General features: G+C 35.1%; 1 protein-coding gene across 1 annotated transcript in view; it reads right to left on the reverse strand.

Moving 5' to 3' along the window:
* Positions 1-18,327, reverse strand: part of LOC121411133 (zinc transporter ZIP12-like) — a 54,827-nt gene extending 36,500 nt beyond the window's left edge. The window contains exon 1 of the mRNA XM_041603665.1: positions 17,680-18,327. Coding sequence (XP_041459599.1) covers positions 17,680-17,949 — 270 coding nt within the window. The 5' untranslated portion in view covers positions 17,950-18,327. The remainder of the gene's footprint in view (positions 1-17,679) is intronic.
* Positions 18,328-18,584: the final 257 nt, after the last annotated feature.

The following is an 18,584-nucleotide window of genomic DNA, read 5'->3' on the forward strand; positions in this document are numbered from 1 at the left end:
GTGTATATCTCAATAATGCAAACTAATGGTGTATTGTTACAATGATGTCATAAATATCAGACAGCATCGTTCCTTTTCAATAATCTCTAAGAGGCTCTATCATCCAGGGTCTAGCATAAGTTCGTTATGTGTCTATGCGATGTTAATGATATCCCTGAATCGCTCATTTTCAACTTCAGCTCTGTCTGACTCACAACGATGTGCTTCAAGGATATATGGTATAGCCTTATGTTATTTTTAAACATGCATTTTCTTGTACCGATATACAAAACGTATTTTTCACTTTTTGAATCGCCTTGAATTGATAGGTCGTTTCAATATTGACAGCCCCTCTCCTTGGGAGGGGGTCATCGTTAAGTGACAGGAGCCACATACCCATGTGACATTTTACTACAACCGAGGACATATCTGGCGTATATATCCAAAAGCATATGATATATGGGCCCAATTGCAATGGTCAACGAACCCCAACGTCCTCAGTTCGGCGTGCAGTGTCCTGGGTTCAGATGTGATTTTTTTTGACGGCAAGTTAGCACACACAGAGACTTCCACGCACACACACACACCCACCCTTTCACGCACTCATTCTCCCCTCTCTCTCTTCAGAACTGTCACTCATTTTAATGAAACTTTATAAGAGACAATTATGAAGGCATGTCATGTACACCTCCCGTTAGTTTAGAATGTTTATCCTTAATGACTTGCAACAACGATGTTTTCATTCAAACATGACTACTTTATCATAACAACGCAGTATGTTTTAATAATGTGATTTCCTCATGGCCTTACAAAAGTATATTTGTAGTGACATTCATTTTCCAGTGATTTGATAGATAAATTATTTTCAGGTTTTCTATTCAAAGCAAAATCGTGAAGGTCTTCATAAACGGAATCTATGAGAGGCTCTAAATCTTCTTTTCCCACGAGATCTTTTTACTATCATGTCTGTCATAATATTTACCATAATCACGAAATAAACACCACTACTTTAACAATGTTTATAAAAAGCAATCTCAAATTTCATATGTGGAACTACAAACTTAAGGTTAATGTATTTTATTTGTTTAGGGCAACCATACTTCACCTTAGAATGTATTTGAATATACAGAAGAAAAGAAATCATAAATGGCTTGTGGACGCCCTTGACAAAAGGGGATTGGGGGCGAACTTTTCTATAAAAAAATATAAAGTTGGTCTTTTGATATTAATCATCTACTTTTTAAAATATTGTGTAAAAATTACAGCTTGCTTTTATGCGAGAACTTTTTAACTAGAGATGTTTAAGTGTCTCAAGAATATAAAGCATTATTTTATTGGTTGTTTTCATACTGGGTAATGAATCTTTGAAAATTATTGATTGATTGTGATTTTTATTGAATAGTTATTGATGTGACCGATTGATGACGGAATTGTAAATATTGTTTTCGAATTTCACCGATTGGGCAGTAAATACTACACATCACATGAAATGATTTGATTGTTAACGTTAAATTCCTCCCACTGAAGATTTAATGTATCTCACTTAAACCTAAAATAATTACTCGTGTTCAGCTGCCTGAATTGAAGGGGGCAACTGTATAGTAGAAATGATTCACAGTTTGCTTCAAACAATAATCTCAGACCGTAACATGGCAAGGACCTGTTAAACCATGTTATTCGTACAGTCATTGTCTTGGGGACCATGACGAATATCCCGTTTTACATTTTGTCCATGCATGTATAATCCTGGATAGCTACAGACTACCCTCTACTGTATGATTATTTTTAGAATACAACAAACTCGAGAAAAATGATAAAAATCATCTTATGGCCCTGTATTTCAGATGGCAAGCAGCAATGGCAGGCTTGTCAACTGCAATAGAGTTCAACCTATGGTAGTTTTGTGTCTGTGCCCGTCCCCTCATCCCCTCTGAAAAGGAAGTGAATTTGATTTCAATAAGCAGGAAACCCTTTCACTATTGCAGTGCAGTTATCCACCGAACCTGCCAAATAAAAATTGTGATGATCATCATCATGATAATTCATTTAGCAAATGTATTGTTTTATTTATGGAATGTAAAATCGAATGGGAAAATGATCAAAAGATAAATAAGAAGTATGGAAGAAGGAGAGTCCTTGGTCTTGTTATAATAACTATAACTATAATAAACTATAACAGACCTAAAATTCAAATGGAGGAAATGTGATGTCGTATGCAACCCTTGCACGATATGACACCTTTGATTATTTTTAGAATACAACAAACTCGAGAAAAATGATAAAATTCATCTTATTGATATCTACCCAGGTAGATAATTATAAAATTCATCTTATTAATTCAGAAAAAAAAAAACGATCGTATTGTTCACCTTTCCCCCTTCTGAAAATAATACACTGGCGCCGCTCCTGCCCAAATCAAAGAAGAGTACACCCTGTCGAATTGTTTCAACGAACTGAACTACTTTTACTTGGCAAATCTCCCATTCATGGTAAGAAGTTGATCATATTTTATTCAGACATATTCCATTTTATCCAAAGGCACTGTGGTCGAGTGAGCTGCTGTAGATGTCCAAACCGCATTGAGATTTACTGGCTAAGGCTGTAATCGTGCCCCTATTTCAAATGTATCACATTCTACTCTGTTCTTTTTTAAATTAAACCATGCCTAGATAATAATAATAATAATAACAACAATAATAACAATAATGATACTACTATACTTCTACTACTAATAATAATAATGATAATAAAGAGCGAATATGAACAAAATAACGGAGGGATGTTCACATGTATCATGAATCAATGAATTTATTTATTGAAATTCCTTATTTATTTATTGAAATTCCTTACATACATGTATGTAAAATAATAAGGTGCACAATTTACAACAGTTGTAGCCCTATTTTAAAGGTACTAGACACGTTAAAGATCTTACCACAGAAAATCACATCACGTGAGAGGGGCCTTAGAAGACAAAATTAGAGATAATGGGAATCGGCTATGGAATGATTTAATGAATATGAATGACAATTATATATAAAACACTCAATATGCTTAAAGAAATACTTGAAAGTTATTTACAATGAAAATATTCATATAGGCCTATCATAAATTTGTCCGAACGTAAACCCCAAAACACACAAACACAAACAATACTAGCATGTACCAACAAACACTAGCACACATGCAAACTCACCCACACACACACCACCGCCCCCCCCCCCCCCCCCCCCTTTGTAAACCTCCCTAAATCTAGGTCCAAGTATAGAAATCGCAGAGAATAACATTCTAGTGTTTTGTAATTTTACACAAGATTTCAAGAATTGCTAGTTGTTTGAATTATAAAGCATAAATAATCTGAACTTAATCCCGAGTAACTCTGCTAGCCAGATCTTCTGATTAAAATGGAAAACATGGTTAGCTTCGTTCGCCACGCCCTTTTGTATAATTTGTTATCACGTGTTTCGATTTACTCATAATTATTTGTTCGTTCATGAATGGCATGATTGATCAGTCACATGTTCATGCAAAAACACATAGAATACCCCAAACGATATCACTTTTTATTCTCGACATCGTTTCGCAAAAAAAGAAAAGGTAGTTACTTGTTAGTTACGTTCATGTATGGAGGTAAACCCGCATTCACCACCTTTGAGACATTAAACTTAATGCATATTCAGGCTATGCCCGAGTAAGAACGATAAATAAATAGTTCAATATTTTAGTATTGTGTATGCATTTAATTTCGACCTGTAGATGTTTGTATCAAATTATTGTATTTATATCATCGTATTAAACGGGTATTGTTGCACACAACTGCCCAGGTTATTCTTGTTGGTTATTTAAAGAACAGTAACTATCATTGGTAACCTACAAGGGATCCCCGACCTTGCCTGGATATTGAGCATTGTTACTCTGGTTTTTTAAATGATAGTTTTCTGGCATGGGGTCATTTAGTCATGATATGACAATAGAATAGAACTCCATGTCAAAAGGGTAGCTATAATTTCCATGATCAAGGTCAATTTCCCTTTCAACCTGTTCGATGATGTACACTATGAATGTCCTGACCGATCCTGACAAAGGGAAGACTCACGCAAACCATTAATTATAAATAATCCCATTTCTCCGCTACAATACCGCGGGAGAACCTTCGCCTTCACTGTATAGTGGTGATGCGCATGGCCGCTAATCGCGTTAGATAAATCTTTCTACACTGGATTTGGTGGTTCTTGTTAACCCCTTCGGTCCGACGACTATTAGAGCCATAGACTGAATCACACAGATGAAAGGGCTTGTCAGCAGCCTAGCTAGCACGAATTTCAACCCGATAGAATTAGGCAATGATCAATAACTTCCGAACATTTGGATTACCGTAATTTCACGTAAGGTAGGAGATTAAAAAAGAAACCTGTATAAATGCAGAGATTATCTAAATATATATTTAAAATTTAAGGAGCAGTTTTGGTAGGAATCGATATTTCGTACATTTATGTCTTTAAATCATTTTTATTGCTGGGGATGTATAGAATTAAAAAAATAAAAAGTATGCAAAAGCGGTTCCAGAATGCCCCTCCCGTTTCATTAAACTTAATCAACACTCATGATGTATCTTGCATTTTCCATAGAGACCATTCGCCATCATCCGTGAATGACTCTTATGAATATAGTGAATCTCCTTATTCTAGACCATGATGGCTAGCAATCAATTCACTTTTATGAGTTACATGAATTCAGATTATGAATAACCTCTGTAGGATTATAATGCCGCTGATCCTATATATGGAGTAATTGGTTTTAGAGACTGTCATCTGACAACATGATAGTTGTCTTCATAATTGACACACCAAATCAGGACTTACAATTCATTTCAGTACACCAAAAACTCCAATATCAAAACGTCTCTGTTTGAAGTTCAGTATTGTCACACACATTGGAATTAAAAGAAAGAAAAAAATATATAACACCTCCAATGATAAAGTAAATTATTACTCTGAGTCACCCATGCACAATCATGAAACAAGCAACGGATCCTGCATTGATCCAATATCTAAATTTGAACGGTTTCTAACTCCAATACCCCTGACAAGATCCTGCACCGATCTTATCACCAAACTTCGCCTACTTGTATATTAGTGGGGGAAGGCGGGGTTAGTTGTGACACTTTTTGCATGTTAGAATTGATGACTAATAATATTGTAAAAATAAATACCTTGCCTTTAAATTTGATTCTTGGGAAATATTGTTCACCTATAACTTTCTACCCATACACTGAAAGTTATTGTGATCTTGGAAAAAATAAAACGATGTCAAATGGCACAACTTGCCCCATCTGTGGGGTAAGTTGTGCCACCTTCTGGGTTAAGTTTAGCCACAAAAAAACTAGGCACAAAAGGTATGCAGGAAGAACCAGCATGTCATTTTTTTTTTAATTTAAAGTTTTTTCACCTGCTAAATCTCTATAAATACTATCAACATCCTCTAAATATAAAAGAACTGTCATGTGACTTTGCTCCTTTCTGCCTGCATATCAATGGCTTTTTGAGGTTTTATTATTATTATTATCATACATTAACATGAGAATTACCAGGGCTCAACTTGCTCCATGTCGGCTGGCTCAAATTACCCCAGTCCGAACTTAATGCGATATTTTCACATCCACACATTTCTTATGCATCCATTAATACTATGGCAAGAATGAGAATCCATACCTGGACTGACAATATTGTTGTTCTTATTCATTTATCATATTTCAAGACGTGTGTGATTAAAAAGCACTGATCTTTTTTTACATATTTTTTTAAATACTTTTTTGGCTGAAATTTGTATTTTTCCCTCTGAACTAGACAAATCAGCACTCCGAGTGCAGTCACTATACACGCTCTTTAAGAGCTGAATTAGCACTTCATTTTTTAGAGTGTACATGGGATACTTCATTTCCGACATTTCTGTGCTATGGATTTCATTTTAGACAAGAATTCATTAAAAAAATGAGAAGAATATCATGAAAAGAAGGAAGAGACTTGCCCGATGTTTAGCCGCCATCTTGTTTTCTATTGTTCTTCACCCACGTTACGCGACGGAAGCAAAATATATTTCAGGTAAAATGGCGACTGCCTCATCAGACTGCAATTTAATATGTGTGCTTCACAAAGTAGATACAAAGATACAATGCCTAAAGATACAATGCCTAGAATTAGAAAAACTACTGGAAAGCTACTGGGTCTCCTCCCAATTTTACCATTATCCAACATAATTTCAAGCAGCTGTTTAAAAGAAAGGCTAACTGAGCTGAAATTAAAGGACCTATACATGTTCACTACCCTGGACACAACACACAATAGATTTCTCACAAAATAATCCCTAACATCCTAATCTCCTACACTTCTCATTGTTGCATGAGATCTACTCCCTATCTCTTATAGCAAACTGGCTGAGTGAAACTTAGATGAAAATTAGCAAGATTTTCTGGGTGAAATAACTAAATAAAATATTGTCATTCTCAATATAAAAAAAAGATGGTCCTTATGAGTTTTAAAATAGTGACGGCCTTCCATTTAATGAAGAGCGGGCCTTCACGGCCGACACGTTAAGAACATTCCTTTTAAGCATTCATCAATTTATTTAATTTATTTGTCCGTATTCTATTTCATGAATAGTGACTTTTATCTGAATTTACCTGTATATTATGATTATCAATCATTTTATAGTTTCATGAATAACTATACCACGCGTACCATGAATTCGGATTTTGAAAAAAAGACACTATTATTTGTTTTTGCATTAATATTAATTTATTTACCTTTTTATGCATTCATTCTATTTTATTTTATTTTATTATTTATTACTATTATTATTATATATATATTTTTTTTTGGGGGGGGTGATTGTTTCTATGCTTGCTTGGCAGTACACATGGGCGGAAATCCCAGGGGGACGTGTCCCCCCTTCTCAAAATAGTAGGGGGACACAATATCAAATGTCCCCCCTACTATTTGTACATATATAACATAGGCGGATCTAGGGGGATCTATTGGCGGAGCAAAAAAAAGGAAAAAAATAAAGAGAGAAAAAAAGGGAAAGAGAGGAGAAAAAAACAAGGAGGAAGACCTGTGAATAATAAAAAATAAATAAAATGAGGGGAAGACTTGGAAAATAAAAAGAATCTTTCATGCCAATAAATAAAATTTTCGCTCGCGCTCCGCGCTCGCACCGTTAGGTGATTTACATAACTTGTTCAATATTGAGCACAAAATATCAAGTTTGGAAGTCAATATTCAAAACATATTTCACCTTGGAAATCAAACTTTCATTACTTTGTGTGATTTACAAATAGATTTTTATAAAGTGCTCTGTACAAATGTCAGTTTTATGGTCTGAATATTAACATTATCTTTTCGCGCTACGCGCTCGCAAATTTTGATTTATCAGGTACTTATCATTTTCGTGTATGCCATAAATTTTTTTAAAATATCCCTTTTCAGGCCTGATTGTCAAAACGTATCAGCTAGCGCTGCACGCTCGCCTTTGATTTTCGAGTTATGTATGTGGTATATTGATAACGCAACAAACTACTTAAAGAAGAATGAAACCTTTGGAACAAGATAGCTTGTGTGAAAACAGAAAAATCAAAGAAACAGATTAACGAAAGTTTGAGAAAAATCAGACAAATAATGAGAAAGTTATGAGCATTTGAATATTGCGATCACTAATGCTATGGAGATAGCAAATTGGCAATGCGACAAAGATGTGTGATGTCACTTGTGAACAACTCTCCCATTACTTTGGTATATATTTAACTAGAATTGCCTCTTTTATCACATCTATCCATAAATAATGTGTTCTGTTTACATGAGGGCATGTAATACATATTTTTTAAGAATACATCATGGATAAAGAGTTTGTATCATCATAAGAAAAAGCAAAAAGAGACATTTTGAGGGTATTTTATAGTCCACCAAAGGGAAAGTTGTTCATCAGTGACATCACACATCCTTGTCGCATTGCCAAAGTGAGGATCACCATAGCATTAGTGATTGCAATATTCAAATGCTCATAACTTTCTCACTATTTGTCCGATTTTTCTCAAACTTTCTTTATTCTTATTCTTTGATTTTTCTGTTTCTACACAAGCCTATTTGTTCCAAATGTTTCATTCCCCTTTAAAATCCTTTGTTCATGACTGTTTATCACAAAGTTTCGGCTCACAATTTGCACTCACGTCAATCCCGCGCCCTCAATAAATAAGATATCAATTCAATAATCAAATTGTCCCTTTTGTTTCATCTCGCGCATAGCAAATGGAATAGAAAGATAGTCCTCATGTTGACTGTCCTAAGGATGTCTCGGTCCTATTTCAATACTCAAGGTAATAATGACGAAAAATATCAGCTCTTTATTAAGTGCAATCCATATCCATATATTGCTGAATTTAAACTTCAATGACTTTGTTATCCGATTTTGATTAAGTTTTCGGCATTTTGCTCAGTGAATTCTACTCTATGTATTAAGATATAAATATTTTCAGTCCGGATCATCCCTTTAATGTAGATGGATCCCCTTATTACTCATCACTTTCATGATTTACAAAACATGAATACAGTGTCTAAATCTGGAATTTTTTGCTCGTGCTTTGCGCTCGTATCAATTGTTTAGTTGTCACGATTACAAATAATGATTGAAATTTTCAATTTTTATGTACTAGAAATGTCAAAAAATTTTAAGCTCGCGCTTCGCGCTCGCATTATTTGATTGTTTAAATATCTAACGTCTTCCTGGCTAAGTGCAAGTAGTCCTTAACAGGTAGGTCTACCTTTTCGATCAGTTCAAAACGTGTATAAAAAATTTCCGCTTGCGCTTCGCGTTCATAGTATAGTTGCATAGACATCTTTTCAGGATAACAAGCATTGCGTAAAATGTCCCAATTTTAAGGGAAGCTGTGCATAACATTTCCAAAAAAAAGTTTGCTCGCGCTTCGCGCTCGCATTATATAAATTATGATTATGATATTATGTTTATGTTGATTTATAAGAGTAAAGCTAAGAATTACTTATTACTACCACTTGAAAGAAACAAAACTAAAATCATGTTCGAGCGGCCAATCGGGGAAAATATGTCTGAAGAAATTCCACCCCCCACCCCTCCATTGGCGAAGGCTGGATCCACACCCCTGTATAAATATGTATTTTAGAACGAGATGACTTTAATTTTGGGATGATAACCCCCCCCCTTTTGTGCTTGTCAAATTCATTTTCGTCGAAATGAGCTTAAATTTGGGATGATAACCTTGTACAGGTCAAATTTTCCAGCCCCATATCCCCCCTACCTTTTGGGAGAGATTTCCGCCCCTGGCAGTACATCACAGCCTCCCAACCATGCCAACTGATCGATCATCAGATCCGCCCCAGTGGTCAATACTGTCCGCCCACACTGGCCAGATCCACCATCACTGATCAAGCCTAGTCCCACCCCACTGGGGAAGCCTGGATCCATCCCAACTAGTCAACTAGTCAATCCTAGATCCAAGCCACTGGTCAATCCTTGCCCCGCTCCACTGGCATGACTGGTCGATCCTAGATCAGCCGCTGTTGTTAAACATACAATAATGCAAAAAAGGTCCTAGAGTTGACTTCAGTCTCCATCTCTGACTCTGCTAAGAGCCGTTAACCCTTATACATGCAGTCAGAACGTCGAAATCATAATACATGTATAATTGGCACACATTCCATGAGCGCAAATCTCTATATGTTATCTCATTGTCTATTATATTTCATGTATTGTATGACATGTGATAAAACCGATACAACAATAATTTGGCCCTGATGTCAGTCAATAGTAATGTGCATCATTTAGTAACATTCTTACATTCCTGAAATTGAAATCCTCCTTGTCAATGGTTTTCAATTACTTTCCTTAAATCAGCTCGCAAATCATTCAAAGAAAATATATTGTTTCGAAATTCCATTGACTCATTTCCATTCAAAACCTATTTGTAAATATCTGTATGTTATTGACAGTCGTCAGATAATGGGACGACAAACCAAGGATGAAGAGTTTTGAACAGAAGAGTTACTCATGTTTAATGTAATTTCTCTCTACAGTGTTTACTAATCATCCTTGATCCATGATCTGATTGTCATCACTTTCTCATGATCGAATGAGTGAATAGCTCTTTGGCATGTTTGGTTGGAAAGAAGTGAATGTTTCTTAAAAACAGGTTCATTAATGACTAATAGAGGCCGGTATCTAAACAGTCTATTGTATACATGACACCGCAGAATGGTCTTAAGCAAACATGGCTGATTTTCGAATGAAACGATGATTGTGATTTAAGGCGTAATTATCTTCAACGGAAAATGAAAAAGTAAATTCGTGTCAAATTATAATGCAACGTTCCACACATTCGAATGTCACCATCATGGTACATACAAAAAAATCTTAAAATATCTGACCTTTTTTTTCATAAGCAGCTGCTGCAAGAAATATTTCAAACAAGCTGACTGACAGTTTCCGCCATGTGAACAACCCCAAACTTTTGACTTTTCCTAGTGCTGCTGAAATCGAGATAATGCATTCACGTTCCATTTCAAATACTGAAATTACTTGAAAATGGATTTTATCTGATCCTTGCTACACCTCTCCGATTTATTAAGGAAATTGCACTTATTATACATCTTAACCAAAAATAAATCGTTCCTTCGTCACTCCAGCAGAAACGGGGCAGAATTTAATTTACAGGACCTTCTTATTTCAAGGAAGTAACGTAATTTGCCTTTAATTTCATTAAAATTGTAAAGGTTGTATTCCATAATAAAAATCTTCACTACGATCTGTACTTACTTTAATAAACTTTTCATCATGAAAAGTATTAGTGCGTAAAATTAATACGTAATAAAATTTCGATTATACCGTGAATATTGTCCTTATAAGCATGAAAATTAATACGTAATAAAATTTCGATTATACCGTGAATATTGTCCTTATAAGCATGACAAAGCAGTATTAACTGAACCAAAATGGCAAATCTGAAAGACCTGATATTATTAAGTTATCTTTAGTAGTTGTTTGAATCAAAGAAGAATAATTGGTATTTTGTAGAAAATATAGGTAACGGGAGTTGATGAATATATCAGTTTATAAAATTAGAACTTTAGAAGTCATATAACATTACAATAATAACGATAAGTATTTATTTGCATTGTCTTTTGTTATTTTGTGGTTATAAAAGCTCTAAAGGATTCCAGGGCTACAACTTCTTTCCTTTTCGTTTCAAACTTTGTGTTTAATATTTTGCTTAATATAATATAATTCCAGCCTTGTTTTCTGCTATTAGTCGCCATAGCATAAATGCTTTATATACATTTTCTTGTCATAATGTTTATCTGTAATCAATTTTATTTAACATTAGTACTGTACTTTGTCCTAGAAAAAACAAGTAACCTGGACTTATTTTCATTGTACTTCTCTTTGTTTTCATATTTGATAAAGTTGAGATTTAAATAAAATGGTGGCAGCAGTTTTTATCTTTGAACATGCACTTGCAAACTCTTCGCATGTCAAACACAACATACGTCTGGTATAACCCTATGAGTGGATCTTACACAGTGAGCCTTATGGATAGCTGATACGGAAACGAAGGCAAGGGAAGGGGCCTCTCGCTTACCCCTAACCAAAACTTTCCTACAGACCTGGATGATATTTTTAGCCACTTTCTGTGCCATGCCTCCTCCACATTTGCTACTGAATCGCATTCGTTGAATCCAAGTCTTGGAGAGAGGGATATGGAGAGGGTACACGGATTGTAACCGCCGTGTAATCGTCATATATCCGGTAAAAGGTCCTTACTGCCCTTGATAATGCCTGACCTTTAAGAACTTTTTGCAGGTGGCACACAAATTGCGAATCTATTCTGAAAAAAAAATCTATATTATCTTACCTCTACAAATGAGCAATGAAACATTACTCATTTGTAGACATCAGCCATAAGTATATTCAAACAAATTGTAGATGTCTTTTATTCAACAGATGCCCAATATTCTCATTTATCATCAAGACAAGTTTGACTCACTGATTTTGGATCAGAACTGATTCTCGACAAAAAAAAGGTAGAGGAAGACGATTTCTTATTCATAGTTCGGCATGCAGTTCGGAGGTGCCGTGGCCGAGTGATCTAAGGCGCTTGACTGAAGATCCGAGGATCGGGGGTTCGATTCCCGGCACGGCACTTATGCCCCTCAGCAAGGTATTTTTCCCACATTGCTGTTTTATCGTACATCAAATAAATGAAAATGTTATATGCATCATGAATAGCCATGTGTGGACTTGTTTTTTAAAAAAAGTAGTAGATTTTATCCATCGTAACATATATTTGTCATGTTTATATAGCATAATCCACTCTTCTTTAACTTGGCCAGAGTTGTCTGCTACACTCTGGACAACAATAATTGTTTATGTTGGAGTATAAACATGATTAACTTTGGTGTAACAAAATATATCTGTATATCGTTTCATTAAGATTTTTCAACCTGATTGATTGACATAATGATTATTCTAGCCAGATGCATTGACTTGCTTACTATCCTCTTCGAACTGTGGATCTTCTAACATCGGGTGTCGTGAGGTTAAGGAATGATGGGTTGTTACTTGACACTTATCTCGGTGTGACAGCTTGCGTATGACGCTAGAAGAGATCCAGACTATATGAAATCCTCCGTGGCTAAACTTTCAGTGTTTATTCGATTCCACGGTCACATTGAAAAAAAAAACAAGTTTCCGTATATTCATCTTGTTTAATCGACTTTGATTTAATCTGTTTTCTTGTGCATTAATTTTTCTATATAGTTTGTATAATAGATTTTTCATAGCATAACACACATACTATATTGATAACTGAATGAATCTTGGATATAAATATACTAAAATGTCATTCAAAAAATAAAAATTATCTACTTACAATTTTTCAGAACATTCACAATTTGCACGAGGATTGTCATCATGATTGATTTTAGTCACCCTTTTTTCTTTTTCTCTTGTAGATTCCAAGCACCAAATTTAACCATGGATACATCAACACAGATGGATGAACAACCTTATAATGTATATTCTGAGTAAAAAAAAAAAACATATATTAGTAATGTGAGATACACGTAATTGTCTGGTTATGATCATTGGTTGGCCTACTGGGACTGCAATTAAGACAAAACTACGTTTCATTTTGCATTATGATTCGAAAAGGTTAAATCTTCAGAAGTCACTCTCTTTTCGAGAAGAATATGACATTATACGAATATTTCATAATAGGGTTTCTTATCATCATAAAGAGTGTGCATTCGTTATATTCACATCAAAGCACAATATTAAAGTTATGATAGTTTATCATGATAAATGGCTTCACGGTAATTCCTTTTCTAAGCTTACAAATATAATACAGCATGCACCCGAAATGTGCGTCTTTCATCTGTATCAACTGGATGGCGTATATCATTATGTGGGTCTACTCTAATCCCTTTCTTGCAACCTTTTTATTATTATTATTTTTTTTTGGGGGGGGGAGGTTCTTTTCAGCAATCTGTTCTCATTATTTAATAAAATTGAATTCTAAGTATATATCAATTAGACGTATTTAACCAAGACAGAAAATAAATATAGTACATCTGGTATGTGTCTGTCTTCTGTGTAATCTGTTAATCGATTTTGATATATTAAACCTACCGGTGACCGAGCAATCTGGAAAATTATTTATTTTGCAATATACATGCATTCTTCTCTATGGGGTCGGGGCTAAAAGTCCGTTCTGATGGTTTACAATCCCGCACATTATTATTTTACGGTTCCATTTTTTATTATCGGTGTTATTAACTTTGTAAACTTTTGAATTTATTGGATTTGGTATATATCAAATTTGTATTTGTTATTAATCTTAGGTTAATAAATGGCATTAATTTTTTTGTCATTTTCCTGAAATGTCTTTTTTCTAGCATACAAGTATATACCTTATGTATTTATTACACCATACATTTTCAATATCCTATAATTTGTTGATTCATAGTTTGAACCCCCATCGAAAATGTTCGGCGAAAAAAAAACAACCCTCTTAGGGTGAGACAAATTATGATTTGAGAGATAAATCATCAGTCATTTTTTTAGTTGTGGACTTTCTTCTGTGTTCCTTGTCTCCACCCTTCATCCAGCCCATTTTCGAAGGAAGTGTACAGGGAAGGGGAAATGGGAGGGGCGGGTATTTAGGGGTATAAGAGGTCATATGAAGTTCAAATCGCAGAGCAGCCACAAACCCGATGGTAATGAATATGAAGTATGATTAGAAATTAATTAGGGCGCACAATCGAAAAAGGCCTTCAATTATTTTTACTTTATTACCAAGACATCACATGTATAATGCTAATACGACCGCCAAGGATACATTAATCATCGGGACTATTGCTACAATGGCATATATCAATCAAATACGTGTAACAAAACGTACAATTACACTGTTCTATCAGTCGCTAAGTTTTTTATTATTTGTCATGGCCCCTTGATGAATACAAACTTCAGATTCCCCACACTTGAATTTTATGACTTTGAGTTTGACATTGAATTGAAAATAATAACTAAGATTTTAAAAACCGTCTACATATTTCCTTGCTTTGTACTATTGTGTGGAAAGATACAAAATTAACAAATGTTATTCAACACTTTGTTCGATATATGTATATCTCTTTGTGTATTTGTTTCTAGCAAATGCAAGCCTGTACCAGTGCCATGTTGCTATGCAAACAAAGACATTTTGAACCGTCAACATGGTCAAAGCAGGTTGGTTGCATCGTGGATGTATTCAGGAATTCGACAGTTGGAAAGTTTCCACGATCTAAATCTTCGTAACCTCCCACAAATACTGCTCTTTGACTAGTTCTTTTGCCAAAGTCTGACAGTATATTGTACATTCTATGTAGCTTTTATGACAGGGGTGGCACCGTGGGGAAGACAGGGGCAACCTCCCCTTATAGTTTGTCAAGTAAGAAAAGAAAAGGAGAACAATAGAGGAGGAAGAAGAAAAAAAGAAGAGCATTGAAAAGAGATAATTTGGTAATGTAAAACTTTAGAATTAAACGTCGCTTTTTGATCCTTTCTTCAGGGTTCCAACTTGCCATCCGTTTGTCATGTGCGCTTATCTCGAAGTTAATAGATTTTGAAAATAAATAAATTGAACAATATCATTTTGAAGAAAAAGCAACATGAAAGCAAGATCGAATATAAGGTAATGCTATTCATACTAAAGGGAAAAAATGAATCAAGCTTGGTCATTACCCAGTTCACAAAATCGATTAGCCGATGATTAGCGTAATTTATTTGGCATACACACTATTGTTTACTATCTCCTATTTTATTTATACTCCTAATGCATGGTCAATAATATAGAATTGTGATATTTGCGTATTCGTATGCTAAAGTCTGAATGAAATTAATATATGGTATTCTTTGACAGAGAAAACTATATCAGGGTTATATATTATTGTCATGAATTTTATCATTAATTTATTAATTACGCTACTCAGTATCCATTTATTCATGTTTATAAATTTTCTCTTTTATTAATTCACATTCAACTAACTGATCAAAATACTCTGACGCAGAAATGACTACCATACGACTTTGGTATATTATCATTACTACCAATAGGCATACATATTTTGTGTTTTTCTTCTTCATCATTATTCTCAATATTGCTGTTCTTCTTGATACTCAGCATAATCAACTCAATAATTACAATATTTGAAGTCATTTCTAAAGTACGTGTGAAGTACATATGCCTATTTATAAATCTTCACTTCGGGCCTTTCGGGGTGAAGTCCCTTACGGTTAAAGGGGAAGTTCACCCTGACAGAAAGTTTTATGTAAAAATAACATAAAAAATGATAAAAAATATTGGCAAAGGTTTGAGGGAACCCCATGAATAGAATTGAATTATTTGATTTGTGACGTCATAAGCGAGCAGCTTTCCTATTTCGTACGGTAGAAAAATCAATGAAATGTCATTTTCTCAGAAATTGAAAATGTTTTTTATTGTACCTTCAGTATATCAATACACAAACTTATTTCACACCCGCTCCTAAAAAGAGAATTAAACATACGTCATCGCGAACCATTAAAATTCAAATTTATTAATAAATTACTATAAATATATTCATTTCATATTACATAACATGTATGTGACGTAACAACACGTGAAATTCGGAAACTTTCTTATTCTTTAATGGATTTCCCTCAAACCTTTACCAAATTTTTTCTGCTACTTTTACAACAAAGTTTTCGTCAGGGTGAACTTTCCTTTTAAGAAAAACAAGGATTGTGACAAAGTGCACATGAAAGGTGGTAACATGCAGGCAGGAGGTCGTGTATATTAAAGGCCAAGTCCACCTCAGAAATATTTATATTTATAAATATTCATTTGAATCGAGAAAAATCAAACGAGCATAACTCTGAAAATTTCATCAAAATCGGATTAAAAATAAGAAAGTTACGACATTTAAAGTTCCACTTATTTTTCACAAAACAGTGACAAACAAAGAGACAGTCGATGATGTCCCTCACTATTTCTTGTTTTAAATTGTTTGAATTATACAATATTTCATTATTAACAGATATGACAGTAAGGGCGAACTTGTTTGAACAATATAGTATTAAACAATAATTCAACATATTCAGGGAGGGATTAATCATTGTTTCACTTGACAATGAGGAGAAAAATAGAATATTTCATTTAACAAAATAAATAGTGAGTGGATGACGTCATCAGTCTCCTCAACTGCATACCGATCAGGATGTGCAAAACTGTTTTGTGAAATTAAGCGAAACTTTGGAATGTCCTAACTTTTCCTATTCTAGATCCTATTTTGAAGGCATTTTCAGTTATGTTCGTTGGATTTTCTCTTTTTAATGAAATTAAACCTTTGTTGTGATGGACTCAATTTAATATTGCATTTATTCAAAGTATTCATGGCATTGGTAATGTCTGAGTGTCAGTCAGTATTGTGTATGGTCTGAAATTCAGTGTCCTGACGTAAATCTTACGAAAGTAAACTTGACTTGCGCACCACCAAGCACCGACATACACACACACACCCTCCTATATGAATACTGAAATCCGTATCAGAAAAAAGTATCGGTGACGAAATATGTAATTTCACCTTCATAGGGGGTATTTGTGGATAATCCACAAAATTGCGCAACCACACTCGTTCTCATGGAGTAATCTCTCGATCTAGTGTCTCTCACCCACACATGCCTAATTAAACACACACTCATACACCAGGCCCTCACGCACACTTGACCTATGATCGGTTTCCATCGAACGGTGCTAGTATGGACACCTCCTGAATTTGCATGCAGAAAGGTATGCACCAAATGGGCACCCACACGCACACCCTATACACAAACGCACCCACCCTTATCAACCAACACAGAGATCACACACCCACACTCTTCCGGGAACCTTTTGACATTAAAATTCACTTTCAATGAATAATTGTCAAGTGTCTTATAATTTAGTAATTCGTACATCTTATGCACAAACGTTTGCAATACCGCTCCTTTCTTACCCACAAATTTCTCCACCCCCACCCCCATGATTGAATCTTATAAATCTTCTCTTATAGCCCGGCTGACCAGTTGGCCTTTTGTTGGGAGAGGTGGGCTACTTACCCAATCACATACTTCAGGATTGGTTGAGCTATAGCAGTCAACCCTCTGTAATAATGTATCTATCATTAGCTGGGTCTGCTCTAAGTCCAAACTAGGACCTCTCTTTGAATCCTGTTGTCTTTGTAGGAGACGGGTCACACGATCAAAAGGTCCATTGCGCCCATGAATCTGAGCGTCAGAGGTCTCTATGATGGCTGACAGAACAACGATGAAGGATAATATCCAAAGACTTGGTCCCGACCAGATGAACAGTTTCCTAAACGACCCCATTGGCTTTGACCTGAACACGGCTACGAATGATTCAGAAATCTTGTTATCCACAAAATTTGATAGTCACTTTAAATCAAGTACTTGTAAAGATGTAGTCAATGCAGACCTGCATGGGCCTGACGAAGGATCGCCGTTTTGTCAAATGTGCGTCAAGTGTCAAAACGGAATGATCTTAAGAGGTTTTTCCGTCTTTCACACTTTAATGAACTACGTACATGTAGTTTAATTGACTTGTTACAACAATTGGATTTAATTCAAGTGACTCAAGGCAAAGAACCCTCGCAACAAAGAATGGTTATTTCACCGCAGGAAAGGAAGTCATCATCTGAACGTTAACTGATCCCACAAACTAGAATGTCATATAGATAAAGCTACGCTGGTTCGTCTGGATAAAATATATCGTTCCAGTCAAAGGGTCTTCGTAGACGGAGCCACTTCAACCAAATGCGTCATTTCCCACCCTGTGCAGTTGGAGACGCAGTGAACCACGTGGGTTTGAATAGGAGTCTTCCTGGTCTGTACGTACGCAGCTGCAACAACCATTGCACGCGCGTTAATTCGAGCGATGGCTATAGTGTCGATATGATACACAATATCTTCATGTTCCAGGATGAAACACACAAGACAGGAGGAGC

The sequence above is a fragment of the Lytechinus variegatus genome, chromosome 3 (assembly GCF_018143015.1).
Source record: "Lytechinus variegatus isolate NC3 chromosome 3, Lvar_3.0, whole genome shotgun sequence".
Classification (NCBI taxonomy): Eukaryota; Metazoa; Echinodermata; class Echinoidea; order Temnopleuroida; family Toxopneustidae; genus Lytechinus; species Lytechinus variegatus.